The following is a 17,249-nucleotide window of genomic DNA, read 5'->3' as shown; positions in this document are numbered from 1 at the left end:
GCCACCTTAGCAAGATACTTTTAGCCAAATAAAACTAAAATAAAATGCAACTCTTGGAAAAGTAAGGACCAATCAATATGAAAGTGTGTTTTTAAAGGACGAATGGGGTCCTTCAGGCGCTTCGAACAGCTATTCAGTGCTCTTCTCTGATTGGTCAGCCGCTCCCGTTCCGTTGATTTGCTCACTGTCAAGAGAAATCGAGCAGGGCTGAGCGCTAAACTCGGGAAGAAGTCTCCGCGTATTATCTTCTCTTATATTCCGCAAACATGTCCGAGGAGCGGTCCGAGAGATCCGATGGGAGGATTGTGAAGATGGAGATCGACTACAGCGCGACCGTAGACCAGCGTCTCCCGGAATGCGAGAAAATGGCTAAAGTAAGACTATGTGACGGCGGCTAGCGCCGGCTGAGTCATGGTGCTCCCGGGATCTTTGTGTTAGCCTTCAAGCTATCGCTGATCCAAAATCTAGTGTAACATCATTTTGCCCATATTACACCCTCAAATGTCGATACATATTCTTAATTCACAGAATAAAACACCGATAGAAATCCCCGAATTCAGCTTGTCAGACGTTATTACTGGCTAGCTTATTGCTAACCCCATTAGCCGTTGAGTCATTGCACTCCTTCAACTGTCCGTAAAAACAAGATTTTTCTCCATTCCCTCTGGAACCGTCACATGAAATATTTATCTTTCCCTGCAGGAGGGAAAACTGCAGGAGGCAATTGAGAGCCTTTTGTCGTTGGAGAAACAAACCAGGACGGTAAGGATTTTAAAGTGTTTATGGTCTTAATGCACAGTAGTGACCAAAATGCCCGATCGACTGCCCGCAGTGAGTGCCATACAGTGTAACAAGGTGTTAGTTACATAGAAAAAAGATTGCTAGTTTAGTATAGATGCAAAACAGTAAATAAAAAAAAATTGAAATAAATATGGACAATAAAGATCAGTGAATGCACCATGTAGAGGAGATAAATTTGCTGTGGTTCAAATAGACCTGTGAACTGGAAAGTAAACAGTCAATGTTTAATTCGTGCATAATTCGTCACAAACATAGCTATACATAAGTACTCTACAATGCATGTCAGTGGTGTTCAACATTTAGACACTTCCTGTGAGCTCTTTGAGTTACAGAGGCCACAAATAGGTTTTTTATGAAGAAGGCCACCTGCACTTGTAGACTTATTTGTAAATAGTTATCCAATTTCAAAACTCTTCTCAACTGGAACTGTTACATCATGGCCCAAACAAAATTATATTTGGACTGTTCATGACATTTTTGGACAAGCCAAGTGTTGCACAACAATTTTTTTGTCAAAACAGCCGTGACTTTAGTGTGGGTTCGTTTATAAATTCTCTTTCAAGGCGTCAGACATGGTGTCTACCTCTAGAATCCTCGTAGCCGTGGTCCAGATGTGCTATGAAGCAAAAGATTGGGACACCCTGAATGAGAACATCATGTTGCTTTCCAAAAGGAGGAGTCAGCTCAAACAGGTCTGTTACTTGTCTTTATAATATCATATTATCAATACTACTTTGTTTTCTCCATAATCCTTCTTCTCCGCTGGGTGTTGATTAACTACCTTCCCGAAAGCTAAGACATTTTGAGGAAAATTTGTGTTCTGAAATTGTGGTTGTCATAAAACAGTTAATTTCACTGCCCCATTGAAATGCACTTGAAATTCGAACACATTTTTCTCTCTGTCACTCTAGGCAGTTGCAAAGATGGTTCAGGAGTGTTACAAGTATGTGGATGCTGTCACTGATCTGACCATCAAGCTGCGGCTCATCGACACACTTCGCACCGTGACAGCTGGAAAGGTGGTGGATTGACTCTTTGCCTCTTGCCTCGAATCCCTCAGCAGTAATAACACGTAGCCTCGAAACTTGGGAGTGGGACAGTTAAAAGAAACTCTTTTCATTTATGAAATGATCCGTGTGTGGGGGGTGGGGGGGGGGTGGGGGGCAAGGTCATGTGGTGTTTTTTTTTTTTTGTTTTTTTTTCCCCATTTATCTGTTTTACAGTTGACTCGAGGCGGCCTCTTCTGAACATTGAATCAGCCTCTTTCATGGTGGCAGAAGTGGCCTTTATTCCAAAGTGAAGCCCTTGTCCTCAATAACACATGAAACATGTCTCCCTCCCAGATCTACGTGGAGATTGAGCGTGCCAGGCTGACGAAGACTTTGGCAAATATCAAAGAGCAGAGTGGGGAGCTTAAAGAGGCTGCTTCCATCCTGCAGGAGCTGCAGGTGAGACTGCTTTCTGTTTTGATAATGTTTTTGTCGGTTTGAGAATGAGTTCTTCAGCACTAGGGCAACTCAAAAGAAACGTGGTGACCTGCTTCTATGTCAACTCTCAGGTGGAGACATATGGCTCGATGGAGAAGAAAGAGAAAGTGGAGTTTATTTTGGAACAGATGAGGCTCTGCATTGCTGTCAAGGATTATATTCGCACCCAGATCATCAGCAAGAAAATCAACACGAAATTCTTTCAAGAGGATGGCACTGAGGTAAGAAAGAGTCCAGGGCGTGTGTGTCTGTATGTAAAGTGACCAGCACCAGTTGGGTAAAAGTTATTGTTCTTTGATAACTTTTTGGGGGGATTTGGAGTTATTATGGTGGGTTCTGAGGGATTCCATTTAAATTTGAGTATTTATAATGCATTTTTACAATATGTACATGATATCCATGTCAAGTGAGTACTTGTCATCGTTTTTAGGATCGTAAGTAATCCCCCATGTAGTTTCTAATTAAGCAGGCTGAAAAAAAAGCGAATTGCAAGAAGCTGAGATAAATTACTCACAAGGAAAGATTCTGAATCGCGTCCTTTTTTTTTTTTTTTTTGTCTGGCGCGTAAAAGCGTGTGTGTTCATTTCCTTTCGATCTCTTAATCCAGTTTAGATACATATAATTTATCTTTTAAGTGATCAAAAAATGTTCAAAGGCTTAAATGAATGGGTTTTTTTACTATCAGGAAGGTCCAGCCCACAGTGATCCACTACATATAACTTTGATTTAATATTTTTAACCAGTCTGCAAAGTATTCCCAAGTCAGACCAATTGAAAACATTCACCTTCAGCAGCGTTCAGGTTGTTGGTCTGTCCTTGCTTCCAGCAGATCGTCACTTGTAACATCCCCATAAAAATATTATCTAGAATACATTCCCTTCATAAAACGACTGCATCTTTAACCTTTTTTCCTCTTGTGCAACCCAGGAGTTGAAGCTGAAGTACTACAACCTGATGATTCAGGTGGACCAGCATGAAGGCTCCTACCTTTCAATCTGCAAGCACTACCGGGCCATCTATGACACCCCCTGCATTTTGGAGGACAACAGCAAGTGGCAACAGGTACATATGCTATCTTTCAAGGCCAAGCCCCCGCCCCCCGGCTTTCTCTGGTGCGTGGCTTCTTTTTCCTTGCAACAATGTTATTCACTCCCTGTTGAGTAACTACTGTGTTTGCTGAGGTGATAGCACAGGTGGTCATACTGACCATTCCGGTCTGAAATTACCCTCACGGTGCCATTGGATCATCTAGTTTTATATGTTTTGATCTCAGATCATTTTGGGTGGTGGGGCAACAGCAGGGATGCCCCCCCCCCCACAACCAACCCTATTCTTCGTTGCTCCTGCAAAGCTAAAGATTCAACCCTAAAGAAACTGGGTTTGCCACTTTGATATGTTTGCTCCTGCCCCGTTTTTATCTCAAGCAGGAGCTACCGAAGTCATGCAGAACTTGGTCATGGTGAAATTTGTTCTGGATATGCTAAGAAATTGGGCTTTGAAGGAGGAGATTGTTGTATCCCAAGCCATTTTTGGGTACTTCCATAGTGTAGTGTGTGGCCCTGTCTAGGGAAACTGTACTTTTATCGGGGTATCCTTCACATGTATGCTCATTTGGCAGTCCTGTTGATGATGCTCTGCCTGGTTGTCCTCATTCCAAACTGATCCCGGCTCACAGTTCTGATATTATTGCCTCATGGGAAAGACTTCTGGGATGGCCCAGCTATTTCCCGGTGTAGGTTTTGGCCTTAATGTTTACTTGCAGGAACATACCAGATGGAGACACGGGATAAACTGGTAACCTTGGACCTTGTATATCTGTGGAAGGCAGCTTTGAGTGCTCTTGATCGTGCTTAGACGGTCCTCAAACTGGAAATTTACCAAGACGTCAATGTTTGTTGCACGGGTCAGCCAAGTAGAGCCTTCCAAGGCTTCAAACAGGTCAGAATAATCACCATTGACTTCAAAGCAGGTGTTGTCATTCCCAGTTACCCTCCTGGCTGAGAGGCTGCTGAATTTGGCTGGCACTGTACTCATTTAGCTGTCTGGATATCTTCCCAGATTACTGTCCAGTGCTCAGATGTCCCCAGAACCCATGTCTTCTGGCAACTGATGTCAATGTAGTTGCTTGCCAAGAGGTTGCTGGCGATGTCTTGCGCCAAAAATCCAAAGGAAATACGCTCCTCTATATTTTGCGGAGCAAGGCACCTGAGCGGGATGCTGCTGTCGGGGTCTTTCCCCTTTTGGAAGCTCCGCTCCAATCTGCTGGGATGGGTTGCTTCTTTCAGGCAACTCCTGGGAGAGCATCGGGGCAGTTCATGTACGCCTGTTGGGGTGCAGTGTTCAGTCTGGGTGATGGGACGCCACTCTTGTTTGCTCTCCCAATTTTTGAACTTCAGATAATTGTTGAGGAGGTGTTTGCTCAGAGCAGTGTTGTATGCACCCTAGCATATTTTGGTATGTTTCACTGGCCTGGCATTTGACAAAATTCATCACTTTCCATTGTATCGTCTACAGTTACCCTGATTTTTGTTGCCTCTGGAGGCCCTGGACATGCTTAAAAAAGTCCTAGAAGAAGCTCACTTTTGCTTTTGCCTTGCAGTTTCTGCATTTTCAAACATTTGAGCGTGACCCAGGTGTCGGACCAATGATTTTTCAACCCTTCCCCTCCTGGCATTTGGCTGTTCTCCAAGACGGAACAATTAGCACAGTTTAGTGTCAAAATGCCCCTGCTGAATTGAATTTGGGGAAAAGTATTGTCAAGGAGAGAGAGGCTTTTTCCATTGTTTGGACTCCTTGGCCTTAAAGCAAACTGATTAGTACATTTTTCTCTGCAGGTTAGCAGTTAGCTGTGAGTGTCACCTTTCCTACTGTTTGTATTTCACGAATAGAGGTGATTGCAGTGCAGGAGGTAGTAATAATTTGTACTCTGGTCACAAACTACAATTTTGTCCTTCCATTTAAGTGAAACTGTGTATGCGTATGCGTGCGTGTGTGGCGCATGTGCATGCGTGTGTGTCCCTCAGGCCCTGAAAAGCGTGGTGCTGTACGTGATCCTGGCCCCCTACGACAACGAGCAGTCAGACCTCGTGCACAGAATCAGTGCGGACAAGAAATTGGAAGAAGTCCCGAAATACAAGTAAGGCCTATTTTTCAGTCCCTCCACTGTCTGCTTCATTTGAAAGGCGAAGCCTTGGTCAGACAAAATACACACAATCTGACGTTGGAAAGGGATTATTCGCTGAGCACAGGAGTTCTTTGCTGTTTATTTATTTTCTTGTTTTTTGAAAAATTTTAAACTATCCCGGTTTTCTTTTGGAACATGACACAGGCATCAATTTCAATATACCAGAAATTCTGGACTATAGAATGCACCCTTATATAGGCTGCCCCTACTAATTTTTAAAAGAAAAAAGAAATTGTACATAAATGAGCAACACTTGTCTATAAGCCGCAGGTATCCCCATTGAAACATTAGATATTAAGGCAGCAAGATGTTACAGGAAAGATTTTTTTTTGAAAACTTTTAATTAAGTAAATGACAGTAATGTCGACAACTACCAGTGTATAATGCAAATGTTTTTTTTCAGTACAGTTGCTGAACTTACAGATGCGACTGATTGCTTTCAACTTGGAAGCCGCATAAAACTCATTTCTGCACGTCTTTTTCATGATGGTGTGTGCAATATGCACAAAATGGCTAATCTGAAGAATTATCGTAAATGCCGAAACAGTTTCATTTGTCCACTGTGATGGTCTTGATTGAAGGAAGCTACCGTAATTACCCTTTGAAAATGCATTAAGTAGCCGCATTGTTGTAAAACCCACAGTTCTCAAAGTGTGTGAAAAAAGTAGCGGCTTATATGCCGGAGTTTACAGGAAGGAGTATTTGTTAGTTTGGACATTAACTGTCTTGTCTACTATTGAGAAGGTTTTGCAAATTGAATCCCATTTTCATTCACATTCCACATGAAATGTCAACCTTGTTGGGCATATGCTCTCTCCAAAGCAGTGGACAATTTTACATGAACTCCCTCATTTCCAGGGACCTGCTGAAGCAGTTCACAACAATGGAGCTGATGCGCTGGGCCTCCCTGGTAGAGGATTATGGGAAGGAGCTGAGAGAAGGCTCACCCGATAGCCCCGCTACAGATGTCTTCTCTTATTCAGAGGAAGGGGAGAAACGGTGGAAGGACCTCAAGAACAGAGTGGTTGAGCATGTAAGTCAGAGGCTAAGGCCTCATACCCCTTGCTTTGCCCTACTTGTGGTTTTACACTCTCAACGAAACTCAGTCGACTCTTTAGAGTGACGCCATAAAGGGCACGTCAACAAAATCTGACCTAGAAAATTGGAAAACAACTAATTGAATGTTGGTAACCCCATTGAAAAAGGCTAGTTATCTGAATTTGTTCTACCTGTTCATTCATCTTTTTCCCCAAGAGGACTGACAGTGTGTGTATTCATTGTATAGACTTTTTGGCCGGTCTTGAACTGGCAAAATCTACTGCTCTGTCTCTCATTGAAAGGAAGTCGAGCTCTGCCTCTGTCTGCCCCATCTGCAATAATCCTGCCAGATTTCAAACCAAATATTTCCCTTGGAAAAATAAAAAGGTTCAGCAGGAATGAATGTTGGTTGACATCACCAGAGAGAAATGTCTGATGCTGTTGTAATTCTTGCTAGACGTGAGTAATACATCCTTCACACAGCTCCGGCGTGGAGGCTGATGCCTAGCATTCAGCCGGGTATTTGTTGAATTAGTAGAATGCAGCCCCAAAGGTGGCACAAGGCAGTGTCTTCCGCGAGTCTGTTTCGAGCCCCGATACATGTGAGAAGGGCATCCGACGTAACATCTCGTCCCAAATCAAGTACGTGAACCTGATCGATGACTCGGTCGAGACCTGGGTTAACAAACCACTGCCATCTGCGCTGTCAGTGGTGGAGAGAGGGCTACTGTGGGTCCAGGAAGGCGGGTCTATTAGCAGAGTTTGGGACTTTGAATGTTTGGTTAATGGGAAAATCTAGAGAGTCTGCTGACACGATGAAAGAGGAGGAAGGCAAGTTTCCAGTGAGTCCAAGTGACCGGCTGCAAAGATAGCAAGGCTCCAAGCTCAGAAGCAGGAGTTGAGTTCAATCATTGTTATTGATGGGGAGAGAAGTGGAGTGAGAGTCTGTAATGAAATTTCCTGTCTTCCTCAGAACATCAGAATCATGGCCAAATACTACACCAGAATCACAATGAAGAGGATGGCCGGACTCCTCGACCTCTCCATCGATGTAAGTACAGACTTATGAGTGACCTAAGCTATGGGAGTGCATTCTACAATCGAGTCGTCGCACATGTAGTCTTGGATAAGGTCACGTCGCCGTAAATTGCTCTTTTGATCATATTTTAAGAGGTTATCTTTTGAGACTTACTGTTTGGGAGTTCAAACAAATACCTGACAACTTTTCTTATCATCTCAAATATTCGTAAGGAGTCCGAGGAGTTTCTGTCCAGCCTCGTCGTGAACAAGACCATCTATGCCAAAGTCGATCGTCTGGCCGGCATCATCAACTTCCAGCGGCCCAAAGATCCCAACGACCTGCTCAACGACTGGTCACACAAACTCAACAGCCTCATGTCGCTCGTCAACAAGACCACACACCTCATCGCCAAGGAGGAAATGATCCACAACCTGCAGTGAAAACCGTTGCACCATTTTCCCGTTCGTTCTGTGCTAATGTCCAGGATCTACAGTTTATCGATGAACTGTCAATGCAGAGCTTTTTGAACGTCTGCAGCAGAACCCGATGTCCCCATCCCCGATTTTTTTTTGATTTTATTGTGCTTTACAACATAAATATATACACAGTGTACAAATAAGGACATGAGTATCTCCCTCCATTTTTTTTTGTTGTTCTTGGATGACGTCCTGCCCTCTGTATCCAACAATCAAGAAGCTAGGTTCTAGCTTGTGTTCTACTCAAGCATTTATTTGTATTTGGGAACATTGCTGAAGATGAGTTCATATCTTTCCTTTGCAATGCAACCAAACTCCTCACATTTATGTAATGGATGTTCTATTTGCTATAACTGGGATACATTCGAACCAAAAAAAGAAAAAACGACAGGTACTAAAAGCATCTCATCCATTTTTTTTGTTTGGTCTGGAAGATAATTAAAAACAATTTGGCAGAAAATCCCATCTTTGAGCGAAAACTGACATTTTTGATCAGTGTGTATCACTTTTGTGGTTTCAGGTGTTTTATATACAATCAATTACTGGTGTGATTGAATACAACCTAAACAATTTAATCAAATGTATGTAACAAAATAAATAGGCGTCTTCAGGTTTATCAGACGACAGTCTGGGCAATTGTCAATTTTTATTTTTCTCCGTACATTCTGCTGACCATCTGGGGATGGTTAATTTGCTCCAATCCTGAATTCGAGTAATGTAGTCATACAATAGTTTTAATTCTTGTAGGGGAAAAGAAGTCCTGACAGCAAAAATGCACATTAAGTATTACCTGCAAAACTATGCGATTGGACATCCTTTAGCACATGGTTGAAAACCAACAAAGAGCAGTTTCATGTGATTTATCAAATTGAAATCATTCTTGGATTCGGTGGCTCCGGACAAAACTGCACTGCATATTTTACATTGTATGATGGCTTTATAAAATATGAAATAGCTAATAACACTAGGTGACACACTAGTACTTAGAGCTATCAGTACATAGATACAGTTCAATTACCTCTACTAGACTACAAGTACTTTGCTGCTGTCCTCTGTGAGACAACATTCACATCACCTGCACTATCAAAATGACAGTTTTATACATTGTCCTTGTGTGTGTGTGTGTGTGTGTGTGTATATATGTATATATATATATATATATATATATATATATATATATACTTTTATAAATGTATGACCAATTATTTGACTTAAGCGTTTGTATCTAGGGCAAAGTACTTGACATGTGATCCCATGCACTACGCTTATTTCATCTGTTACTTTTTATCCATCCTTTGTTCAAACCACTTATCTGGGGTGGGGGTCGACCCAGACATCTCTGTCTCAAACAGCACACTCTGGTTCCTCCTGTGGGATTCCAAGGCATTTCCAGACCAGACGGGGTACATAATCCCTCCGTCGTGTTCAGGGTCGGACACAGGTCCCTCTTTTTAGGAAGTCAAGCCTGTAACATCTCTAACTGGAGAATTCTGAGCCACCCCTGCTGAATTCTTTCAACAGTGAGCAGCAGCAGCAGCCCTACTTTGAGCTTCACTCAGTTGTCTGTGCTCCTCAGTCTATACTTACACAGCCAGCCACACTGCAGAGGAAAGTCATTTCAGCCGCTTGTATTCAGGACCTTGTTCATTCATTCATGAGATTTCAGACCACAGTTTGAGTCGGGACACATGGATTGGTGTATTGAGAGCTTTGTGCTCAGGCTCAGCACCCTTCTCTCCATGATTGACTGATGCAGTTCTTGCATTACTGCAAATGCTGCACTGGTCCACTTGTTCTATCTCTTGCATGCAAGACTCCCAGGTTACATGAACTCCTTCACTTGGAGCACTGCCTCTCCCAACCTACAGGGTAAAATCCACCCGCTTCCTGTTCAGTGCCATGACTTCTGATTTGGAGGTAGCAACTCTCATCTCAACCACGAACACACAATTCCTGCTGGAGGGCATCTGCTGATGTTGTCAACAGGACCACACCCCCTCCAAAAAGCAAAGATGAAATCCTGAAGTTTCTGTACTGGCTACACTACCCTCCACAACAGCATCTAGTAATCCTTTCCATGAAGTTTGTGAAGGGTGCCCAGCACCCACTTGAAAAGCATCTGAGGTTTTGCAAAGGATGCGGACACAGTTCACACAGCATTTGTTCAGAGACCAGATGGCTCTACTGCCACCCATACATCTAAAGACTTTGAACCCACTTGGAAAAAGCTGTGAAAAAACTACCATTTCACTCCAGCTAGCATCTAAAGACTAGTTTTTAGAGTTTTAAATCTCAGCCTAATCTCAGTCTGAGATTTACAAAGACTGTGGATCTAACATCTGGAGACTTTGAAAGTCTGTAAAGTAAGGTGGTCTAAAGTGAGGGTCCACGCTAAAGAAGAACAATTCAAAAACCCTAAGGATGGAAACACTATAAGGTGACCAGAAGCCTTGCTTGGATTGGCGAAACAGGCACCTTCCTGGAGCCAGGCCTGGGAGGAGAGCTTGTCGGTGATTGCCTGGTGGTTGGGTTGTGGCCCATGGGGCTTTGGCCAGGCACAGCAAGAGTAATCATGGAGCCATTGCCTCATGTGCTAACTGCCTGCAAGAAAAGACACGAGGGTTTGGTCTGAGGTAAACAAGTGCCAGGTCTGAATGAGGTTCACTGGCTTTTGGAACATGGAGTGTTACCTCTCCAGCAGGGAAGGAACTAGAACTGGTTGAAGGGGTGGAGTGGCACCAGCTGGAAATAGTTGGAAAGTCCTCTGTATGTATCGTGTTGGATCTTGCCCTCAGTGTAAGAGGCAGAACTGGAAAACTGATGACCCTTCATTTATACAAGTGGTGGAGATATGAAGGTCAAGGACAGTGGCCAAAAAGTGCAAAACAGGGTTGCTGTCCCTATTTTATAAAAGCGCCCAGAAGATGTGTTTCAACTACAAAGCGATCACAGCTGCTCAACCTCCCAGGAAAAGTTTACGCAAGAGTGCTGAAAAAGGAAACCCTAACCGATTATCAGACCTTTGATCCAAGAGGAATAGTGCGAATTCTTTCCAGGTTGTGGAACAGTGGACCAGCTCTTTACTTTGGCAAGGATATCTGGAGGATTCATGGGAGTATACTCATCCTTTCAACGTGTCCTTTGAAAATTTGGAGACGGTTATGACCGTGTCTCACAGGGTGTTCTGTGGGAGTATGAGGCGATGGGGCTGTTACAATGAGCTATCCATTTCCAGTACAAATGTTGTGAGTGGCGCGTTCGCTGTTTGCGATCATCACGGACAGGATTTCCAGGCACAGTCATGGAGACAATCATTCCTGATATGGAAACCTTACCTGCTTTTTACAGACGATGTTGTCCTGATTTCAAATTACCTCTCCCAGGTGATGGTGCGGAACAGGAGTCAGCACATCCAAACCGGAGGTTGTAGTACTGTCCTGTAAACTGCTGGATTGTTCCCTACATATTGGATGACAAGTACTGTCCCAAGTGAAGAAGAACAAGTACCTTGACGTCTTATCCACAAGTGAGGGTAGAAGGGAGCGTGAACTAGACAGGCATATCGGTGTGCTGTTTGCAGTTATACAAGCTTCGCACCTATCAATCAAGGGGAAGGAGCTGAGCCAGAAAACAAACCTTCCATCTGCAGGATGTCCCGACTTTCACCTTTGGAACTCAAGATCATGACCGAAAGGATGACGTCACACACTTAAGTGGAAACTGAATCCGCTTGACTTAGCCCAAAAGATAAGTTGAGGAGCACAGACATCCAGAAGATGTGAATGAATGAATAAATGAACAGAGGTTTACACTTGGAAGGACCTGCAACTTTTGTTTTTCTAGCTCATCACAGAGACTTGTTTTGACACATGCACAACTGCTTAGCAGCTGTGTGTTTGTGTACGTACTTGTATGCGTTTGTGAGTTTGTGATGGGGCACACTGCCAACGGATGCTACAAACTCGAGTTACAAATGTCCCAATGTCTGCATACAAAGATTAACTCCCACTCCCTCTGTTTGCGGGTATTGATTAGAACTGACGTTTCGATAATGTTCCGTATTGATGTTTCTGTCATTGATTGCCTGAATTCTTGAACTGTGGGTTTGTAATTAAAGCTTAACTATGTGCATTATTCAGTAAAGGGCTGCAAAAACTGAGTGGGTCATAGGAGTGTGCAAGTAATACCTTAGAATATCAATGACAGCGGGGTCTGTTCAAATCCAGGAATTAATCAAAGCCATATTTAAACCTAAAGATGTTGCACTTATTTATAATGGTCAGTTCTCTATTCGTGGTTCAAGATCCAAATCTATTATTGTTTTCACATTTTTAATTCATTACATAAATATCATTTTAACTATTCAATTTTTTTTCGGGGGGGAGCACAAAGGGTATGCATAATTAATAGCCTGCTCGAATCTGACTCCCCCCCCCCTCCAAAGCACTCAGTTTTGGACAGCTCATTGTGAAGACATGGTATTGTGGCCTAGTAACTAAAACGTAACCAGTTCAACTTTAATTCGGACCGAGAAGTGACACGCTCCACATTAGGACAGTTATAGTGTTCCTTAACATCAGCCTACGAGGACGGTTACAGTGTGTGCACATAAGTCGTAACAGAGCTCCTGCCGAGGGATATCCCATGGTGCACCGCTCTCATTCCTCCCACGCGTCCATATCCTGTCTTCATCAACGCATAATAGTAACCTCATATCTCCTCCTGAGTCCCTGGGCTCCCTCATTTCACGGGTTACCAGGGTTCGTGGCTTGATCTACTATGCCACTTCTGCCAGGTGTATACCATTGTCATTACCTTCATGCATATTGGAGCAATTATTGTATGCTTCCAGTTATGGACACATGGCTGTTGGCGTTGTTGTTATTATGATCATTTGCACCTGCCACACTCCCAACCCCCCCCCCCCCCCGTCTCTATCACACGTTTTTGGTCAAAATCTTCTTGTCTTGGCAACTGGACTTGAATTTCTTCACATAAAGATATTTCACACCTCATAGAAGCTTCTTCAGTTCCTCTCGAATGAGAACCAGCCTCTTAAAACAGCTGACGCTTATTCTTCTTGCACATGTAAAGTCTACTGGCCGCTTAAATTGCGCTCATCCTTGCACCTGCACTTTTTGAGCTGCACACCAAGCTGCACTCAAACGTCTAAATGCACTGCAACGTTTCTATTGCACTGTTCATGTTCATATTTATAATAATGTTTACACTCTTCCGATCAGCACATATCCAAAATGCACTGGGGACAGCAAAGTAGAAATGTCATTGTACGGGGAAACACGTTTCTTATACTGTATATGTGACAAACGCTTTGAATCTTGAATCTTGAGGCGTGAAACGTCTTCAAAGGAAGTTATTCAAGTCCAGTTGCCAAGACATGAAGATTTTGACAAGAATTCACCATGACCTGGGTGACTGAGAACCTCCACAGACATATCACACTTTTGCTTTCTATCTCACTGTTTCTTTTTCTGGACCAAGCGTTCGAGGCAGAAGGCCGCCCGCATTTAGCTCCGATCCATCTGCGGCGTCTGCAATTTTCTTTGCCGCTGTTCGAGAGAGGGCGGTGATGTGTTTCTGTAGATCCTCTTAAAGAGCGTGGTCCAGACATGAAAGTGTCATCAGACAACCATGTTGTGATTTAAAACAGGGTCCCCGAGTGACCCCCTCCACCCCCAGCAACACACACTAACAAACACACAGGTGGATGCCCTACAAAATCTGCTCATTAAGTTCACGCCAATTTAATTGAGATGAAAAAAAATCTAATAAAAATAAAATGACTCGGCAGTTTTTTAATAAACAAGTTCATTGGCGCGCAGAGACACACGTAGTCCTCAACCTTCAGATGGGAACATCCCACTATGCTTTGCGATGGTTTGACAAGTGGATCCAAGATGGCGTAGAAAGTAAAGCTAGGTAAGTGTTGACTTACCGTTTTCGGACGCCCCGCTCGCCCGTTGCGGGCCGGGGCCGCCGCTGCGGGTCACCCCCACGCACGACCGTGACGATAAAGAACGCGTGGGGCCGGTGCGGGGACGCGGGTGCGGCGCCGCTTGCGTGATATGCGTCAAAACACCGCGGCGGAACGGCAGGCCCCGGACCCGTTTTGTTTCGGTGTTAGCCTAGCAAGCTAACTGGGCTAGCTAACATTAATAAACCTGCCTGCCAGGTTGGTACCAAGACAGGCGGCGTTAGCTGGCGGGGCAGCGAAGGGGGGGAAAGCTACGCACACCTCGGGGTTAAAACCGCTCTTGTTTAAACACCACACCATCCAGGCGTTAAGTTAACCAACACAGTGGAAACATTTTTTTTTCTTCCTCTCTTCCCCCCCTTCTTCTTCCCAAGGCTTTGCAACGCTACCGTCAGCGGGCTCAATTGGAACAACCCCTAAACAAGTTTACTAAACAACCGGCCACGATTTGGTGGCTAACGCTGCTCGCAATCCGTTACATAGACGCTTGTTTTTGTTTTTTTGTTTTTTTTTGTTTGTTTTGTTTTTTAGTTCAGACGCTCGTCCCAATTTTACAGGCCGGGGTAAGTTTGCAAGTTTTTTTTTAAATCCACGTTTTAATTTTTTTCATTTTATTTTCTTCGCATCATTGCTAACGATAACAACGGTGTCACGGACAGAGGAGGCTATGCTATGTGTTTATCTTCACCGCCGTGCAGCCAGGACGTCCCCCTTCTTTCTTGTTTGTGCTGATATTGTCGTCCCACGTTTTTAGGAGCGTCGAGCATTATACTTAAAAACAAGTAAGATTTCGTCCCATGAATCCCGCCAAACTATCTGTACCCCCCACACACAGTGGAGTAGGCAAGCTCTGGGTGATTTCACCTCTTATCTGTGAAGCGTTGCACACCCCCCCACCTCCAGAAATGTCTGCTATTTGTAGAAATATTTGCATGAAGGTCAGTTTGATTTCTATATTTGACCTATTTTCTTCCTCCCTTTTTGCCAGCAACAGTTTCTTATCAGCTCAAGCCATCTTGTTTGCACACACTGAACATTTCTAATGTAGATCTTGATGAATCACAGTTGTGCCAAGACTTACCTGAGTGTGAGTGTGTGTGGCCACGATGGCAACAATGGCCATAAGGTGACTGGGCTCTTATGTAATGCTTTTCTTTCATTTGTGCTTTTGACACAGGCGTGTTGTCCTGCGTTTCCTATGTGCAACTGACGGCAGCAGAGCTTTACAATAACTGGCTATATGTTATGTTTGCGTAACGCAATTTTATTTGCAGAATAAATTTCAATATTACACAACTGGCAAAATTGTTAAGTGCAACATCCATTTTGCCAGAGCGGCTTTGTTTGTGATTGTTTTGAGATCTGTCATGCATACCATAATATGCATTGTGGTGCCCCAGAGAGGTCGTGGTCTGCAGATGATATCTTCCATATTGAACATAATGTGTCTGTTTCTTATATTGCAAATTCGATTAAAAACAAAGCAATAATCCAAACTAAAGTCCCCTACCAGTGACAGCTGCAGCTTTGTTCTCGAGGGTATTTTAAATTTGTTAAATGCTTGCTCTTCATTTGTAGTTAAAGATTTGCAATCCAATAGTGTTACAGCACTGATGTAAATTGTAATGTTGGTTTAAAGGATTTGTTGCACTTGTTAAGTTTTTGATTTTTGTTTTTTGTCCAGACATTTCAGATAATATAGAAAATATTAAGTTTTACGTCAGTATCATATAGTATTTTGGAGCTCTTGATTTCACACAGTAAATTAGATATACCGGGAAAGTGTTTGAAGGCAATAACTTTTGTTGACATTATAAATGAGGTTATATTTATTTTGAAGTGTAAAAAAAAAAAAAGTGTCCGAATCAACAAGTTACAAAAATAGTATTTGGTTGAGAAAATTCAGAGTTGCCACACATCTTATTTTACTCATACTTCCTTTGTTGAAGTTAAAAAATATAATTAGGCTGCCGAGGAACACATCTTTTTTTAACCACATAGTGAGGGATTGATCAAAAAATCTTTATGCCAAATAGAAATCACCTTATTTTTTAAAATTATCACCAATTTAAAAAATGCAAGGAGGGGTCCCCCCCCCCCCACTTTTTCATTTTCTGCGCCTCTTATCCTGCACTCAGGGACACAGGGGGGCTGGAACCTGTCCCAGCTGTTATTGGACGAGAGGCAGGGTTTACTGGAGCGGTCACCAGTCAATCACAGAGCCGCATATAGAGACACAGAACCATTTACTCACATTCACACGTCATATAGACACACACAACCACTTACTCGCTTATTCACTCGTCTGGAAAATTTAGGCTCTCCAGTGAACCTCCTGCATGTTTGAGGACTATGGGAGGAAACCGGAGAACCTGGAGGAATCCCACGCAGACGTGGGGAGAGCATATCAACTCCACACAGAAAGGCTTCATGTCGAACCAGGAACTTTCTCGCTGCGAGACACTGCGCATGTGTGTTATTTTTGTTTTGGATTTTTTTTTTTTAAGTTGTGCAGGTGTTAATTTTTAGGCCTTTGCTACTTGGTCCACAGACAGAAAACCTGCATATTTACCCATTAATACAAAGTGAAATCACCTTGTGATTTAATTTAAAAAAAAAAAAAAATCAAAATACACATGCCAGCCCCGACAGCTCATATCTCTTTAATTTTTGTGATTCCATTGTCAGGTCCAACCAAACTCTCAAGTGAACTTATTCTTATAAATAGAATGCCTTGATATTTTTACTGTTTTGAATGCCTTGTTAACAATGTAATTTTATAAAAGCACACCAACTTACATTTCACCGCGTGGGTTTATTTTCAGCTCTAACTGAATGCAAAAGTTTTGTGTTTCTCATCGTGAACTACAGAGTCAGTTGTAAAGTTAAGTATTGCATGGTATTGATGATATTGCATGGTCAGACAGACTTACACACCAAATTATTAGTGACGAGCATTGATATCAAACATCAGATGTGCAAGAAGCAACATTGTGTAGGTTGTGCTTAAATGTGCTTTTTGGGTCAATTTGAAGCAAACCGGCATGTACAAGATCCAGTGTTGTGAATTCTCGATGAAAACATGTGGCACTATGTTTTCGCCATGTGATTAGTTGTGGTGTTTAGATTAAACAAATTGGAGGTGTCCTGGAGCCAGACCTGGCAGGGGAGCTCGTCAGTGAGTGCCTGGTGGCCGGGCCTTGGCCCATGGGGTTTGGCAAGACACAGCCGAATAAACAACCCCGGG

At 43.1% G+C, this 17,249-nt stretch overlaps 2 protein-coding genes across 2 annotated transcripts in view; both read left to right on the top strand.

The window, feature by feature from the left end:
- The first annotated feature begins 176 nt into the window (after positions 1 to 176).
- On the top strand, positions 177 to 8,472 carry psmd12 (proteasome 26S subunit, non-ATPase 12). The gene is made up of 11 exons (XM_086157177.1): positions 177 to 374; positions 703 to 762; positions 1,365 to 1,493; positions 1,713 to 1,820; positions 2,145 to 2,249; positions 2,360 to 2,509; positions 3,216 to 3,350; positions 5,312 to 5,424; positions 6,331 to 6,505; positions 7,484 to 7,561; positions 7,762 to 8,472. Exons 1-11 carry the CDS (start codon positions 267 to 269, stop codon positions 7,969 to 7,971), a joined length of 1,371 nt encoding a protein of 456 aa, XP_086013303.1. The 5' UTR covers positions 177 to 266; the 3' UTR covers positions 7,972 to 8,472.
- Positions 8,473 to 13,917: 5,445 nt separating this feature from the next.
- The window catches only part of helz (helicase with zinc finger), a 42,605-nt gene continuing 39,273 nt past the window's right edge, over positions 13,918 to 17,249 (top strand). Inside the window, exon 1 of the mRNA XM_086157175.1 lies at positions 13,918 to 13,947. The gene's annotated coding sequence lies outside the window, so the exon portion shown is untranslated. The remainder of the gene's footprint in view (positions 13,948 to 17,249) is intronic.

This window comes from Fistularia commersonii, chromosome 12 (assembly GCF_037954325.1).
Source record: "Fistularia commersonii isolate RoL2024-O1a breed Wild chromosome 12, RoL_Fcom_v1.0, whole genome shotgun sequence".
NCBI lineage: Eukaryota > Metazoa > Chordata > Actinopteri > Syngnathiformes > Fistulariidae > Fistularia > Fistularia commersonii.
Note: the sequence above shows the minus strand (reverse complement) of the source record. Positions and strands in the feature narration are given on the sequence as shown.